General features: G+C 31.8%; 1 protein-coding gene across 1 annotated transcript; it reads left to right on the forward strand.

Annotated features, from left to right (window-relative positions):
* On the forward strand, nucleotides 1-3,372 carry GIIIspla2 (Phospholipase A2 group III). The gene is made up of 2 exons (XM_075299651.1): nucleotides 1-1,358; nucleotides 3,080-3,372. Exon 1 carries the CDS (start codon nucleotides 287-289, stop codon nucleotides 1,079-1,081), a length of 795 nt encoding a protein of 264 aa, XP_075155766.1. The 5' UTR covers nucleotides 1-286; the 3' UTR covers nucleotides 1,082-1,358; nucleotides 3,080-3,372.

The raw sequence follows: 3,372 nt of genomic DNA on the forward strand, positions 1-3,372 counted from the left end.
GATAGCTAACCAGTCAAACAAATATCGTGAATGTGAGAACGTGAACAGCGGAGCGATAGCATATTTCAAGCGAAGGAAACGGAAAGAAAATAAGAATTGTGTGTGTGAAGTAAAAAAAAAAAAACATTTTCCTTGTTTAAGTGGAAGGCAATTAACATAGAAAACCTCTAAAGAAGGGCACTAAAAACCAAACGTTGATCCCCGTTTCACATACCCACCCACCCATAGCATAGATAATTTCAAATTTAACGGTCACACAGTGGGAAAAAGGTTTCATTATCGAACAATGTACAGAGTTTATATGCTGTTTCTTGGGCTTATATGCTTAACAACTGTATGGGCAATACATGTGCTTCCAGAACATACGAAGGATACCATAGAAATGAAGAGCCAACAATACCACGACACCCACAATAGCAAGGCGCTTACAAACGAATTAGTGCAACAAAGTGTTAACTATGCTGATACGACTACGGCTAGTAGCCAAAAAAATGCATTGCATGCAAAAAATCAACTACATCACACATCATACGATAAAAACTATGACGTAGCTGTTGTGGACCATGCGATGAATAATAGCAACGCCAAAGAAAACAAAAACATTTTTGAGAGCTTGGAGGCCCAATCAAATGACGATGATGGTTCTCATCTGCAGACACGCAAAAGGAGAGAGTTGTCTGACTGGCTGATTGCTCCCAATACGAGGTGGTGTGGACGGGGCAATACGGCCAATGGAACCTACAATCATCTCGGCGGTGCCTCTTTGGCTGATAAATGTTGCCGCAAACACGATCATTGCAAACTATTTATTCCAGGAATGTCAAATCGTTATGGTATATTTAACTATCGTCCCTACACTCTCTCACATTGCAGCTGTGATCGTCGTTTCCGCACCTGTTTGAAAATGGCCAATGACGACGAGGATGCCAAGACCATAGGCCAACTTTTCTTTAATATGGTGCAAACGCAGTGTTTCGTTTTGATCAAGGAAAAGGTTTGCCAAGAACGTGCTATCGATGGTACATGTGCCCAGGAGCGTGTAAAACAAAAGGCCTATTTAAGGAACAATAAGAAATTCTAAAAGCTAAAATACCCAAAACGAATGCGAATTTCAGAGATGGAGAGAGGGACAGGTGTTTGGCTTGTCCCACCTTACCTACCACAAGTGATGCTAGTTGTTCATCATGCTTTATAATAGGCCTCAACGAGTATTCTTTAGTGTGCTGTGCTATTAATCGGCATTGGCAAAATTAAAATGTAGTGGGTATGGATATTTGATATCATTAAATTGTTCGTCAAAGACAACAGTGCCTCTTTGATACTCTTGTGTACAGGCACCTACGATTCTTGGAAATAAGGTATGTTAAGATCTTTGATTTATTTTTATAGGTTGTATGCATGTATTTTATTTATGTACAAAAAAACTGTATAAGCAAAGTTCTTAAAAATATCCAAAAAAGTTGTAGTAATCAAGCTTTGTATTGAGGACAATAATTTTGTTGAAATAACAAAATCTTCTAACACCGTACACTCAAATAACAGTCAACCCACCAGGAAGGAAAATTTTGTTTAATTTTAGAAAATTTTAACCAAACTGTATTACAAACGCAGTTGTCACGCCGATTTCACAAGCATAAGTAAATATTTTTCGGCAAATTTAAGAATTTTTTTTGACATATTTTTTTGCACTTGTTAAAGAATATTTCGAAGTTTTAAAGAAAAAATTAGAGTTCAAAATTGCAAAAATGCCTTTAGTACCATACGAAGTTTGTGATTAGTCAAATTAAAAAATTTTAAGAAATTCTAAACTTGTTTGTGGGAAATATGAATTTATTAAATCTTTGGTTGCATTTGGCTATAATTTTTACCCTTTTTATTTCATTTGACTAATGTACACACAAAATTATTAAAGAACTAATTTGGCTTTAGTGTCATATAGAGTTCACTTTTTTGAGTGTACCTTTCATTGAGTTTAGTTTATTTGTATGAGTTAAGTTGATAGCTTCTGAAGCTTAGATTGAAAACTTAGTGCCTAGGTTAAGTTAGGTTGGGTATAGTGGCAGCCCTTTTTATTAGGCTTACTATTTAGTCTATTGTGTGGCTACAGGTGATGAACTTCTCTCTTATTAATGAGAGCTACCCGATTCTGTGTTTAACACAATGGCAAAAGACCTCCTTTTTATATAGTTTAGTACCTAACCTAACCTAATTCTCTGAAAAGATTATATTGGAGGATTAATGACTTAACTGTAAACTGATTAGTTTATAAACGCCAAGTTTCAATTACGATCTGGACATATTCTTATCAATGGAAGGGTACAAACATACGTTCAATCTGATTTCTCTAACATATTAATCACCAGTACAGAACAAATTTTGTCGCATTACTTACAGAGTATACGGAATAAAATAAAAATAATATTTTTTCTCAATTGATATATTCATTGAATTAAAAAGTATTCAATTTATGATCAATTGAAATATATACTCTTTAATATTTCTACATTACATTAATTTATAACCAAAGTCATATAGAATTATATTTACCATATAGCAACACAGAAAAAAAGTCCATTGTTAAACTCATGCTAGAATAAACCTATTTTTATTGCAAAAATAAATTATTTTGATATTAACTTTTTCGTTTTTTAAAAGTTAGTTTTTATAATTTTTAAGAAATTTTCTTTGTAACAAGAAAGAAAAAATAAAAATCACATTACAGTCACAAGTTTATTAAAAATATTCTAACTTTAACAAACATGTTACATGGTCCCCATTCAAAAATAATATTTTTCTCTTAAAACATTTTTTGAGGTCCATGTGTTCGAAAGAACTCAATGCAAAGTTTTCGCAACTATTCCCTGCGAATGTTTTATATATGTAGTATAATAGTTTTTCGTGATCTTAGGAACTGTAATTGTTACACTCTAAGAAATTAGTTAATGCATACAACAAAAATGTCAGATGAACTGAAGTTCCCTAAAGTGTAACTTTCTTCGTTGTTAAAATAATCATTAGATTAGTTTATAATACGTACCACATATTGAAACCCATTTTCGTTTTCTTTTTATAATTTCAGCATTAATGGTGAAAATCGGCCAAATATTATGAGATCATCCCCGAAATAAATCTACTCAAATATTCATAATTTATACAACAATATTAATTTTCTAAGATTAAGTACCTCAATAAAAACAAAAGTATGACTAATATATTAAAAATATAATTGATAATAATAGAACAACAACAAATGTTAAGCAAATATAGAGACAAAGTTTATTTGATTATAGAGATGTTTTATAAACATTTTTGTAATATATATTGATATATAAAACGTATATAATAGTAAAATAAATAAATAGCATAAATGTA

The sequence above is a fragment of the Haematobia irritans genome, chromosome 3, assembly GCF_050003625.1.
Source record: "Haematobia irritans isolate KBUSLIRL chromosome 3, ASM5000362v1, whole genome shotgun sequence".
NCBI classification, from domain to species: Eukaryota; Metazoa; Arthropoda; class Insecta; order Diptera; family Muscidae; genus Haematobia; species Haematobia irritans.

Coding starts and splice junctions, on each gene's coding strand:
- GIIIspla2 (XM_075299651.1), top strand. CDS start 287: ATGTACAGAGTTTATATGCTGTTTCTTGGGCTTATATGCTTAACAACT.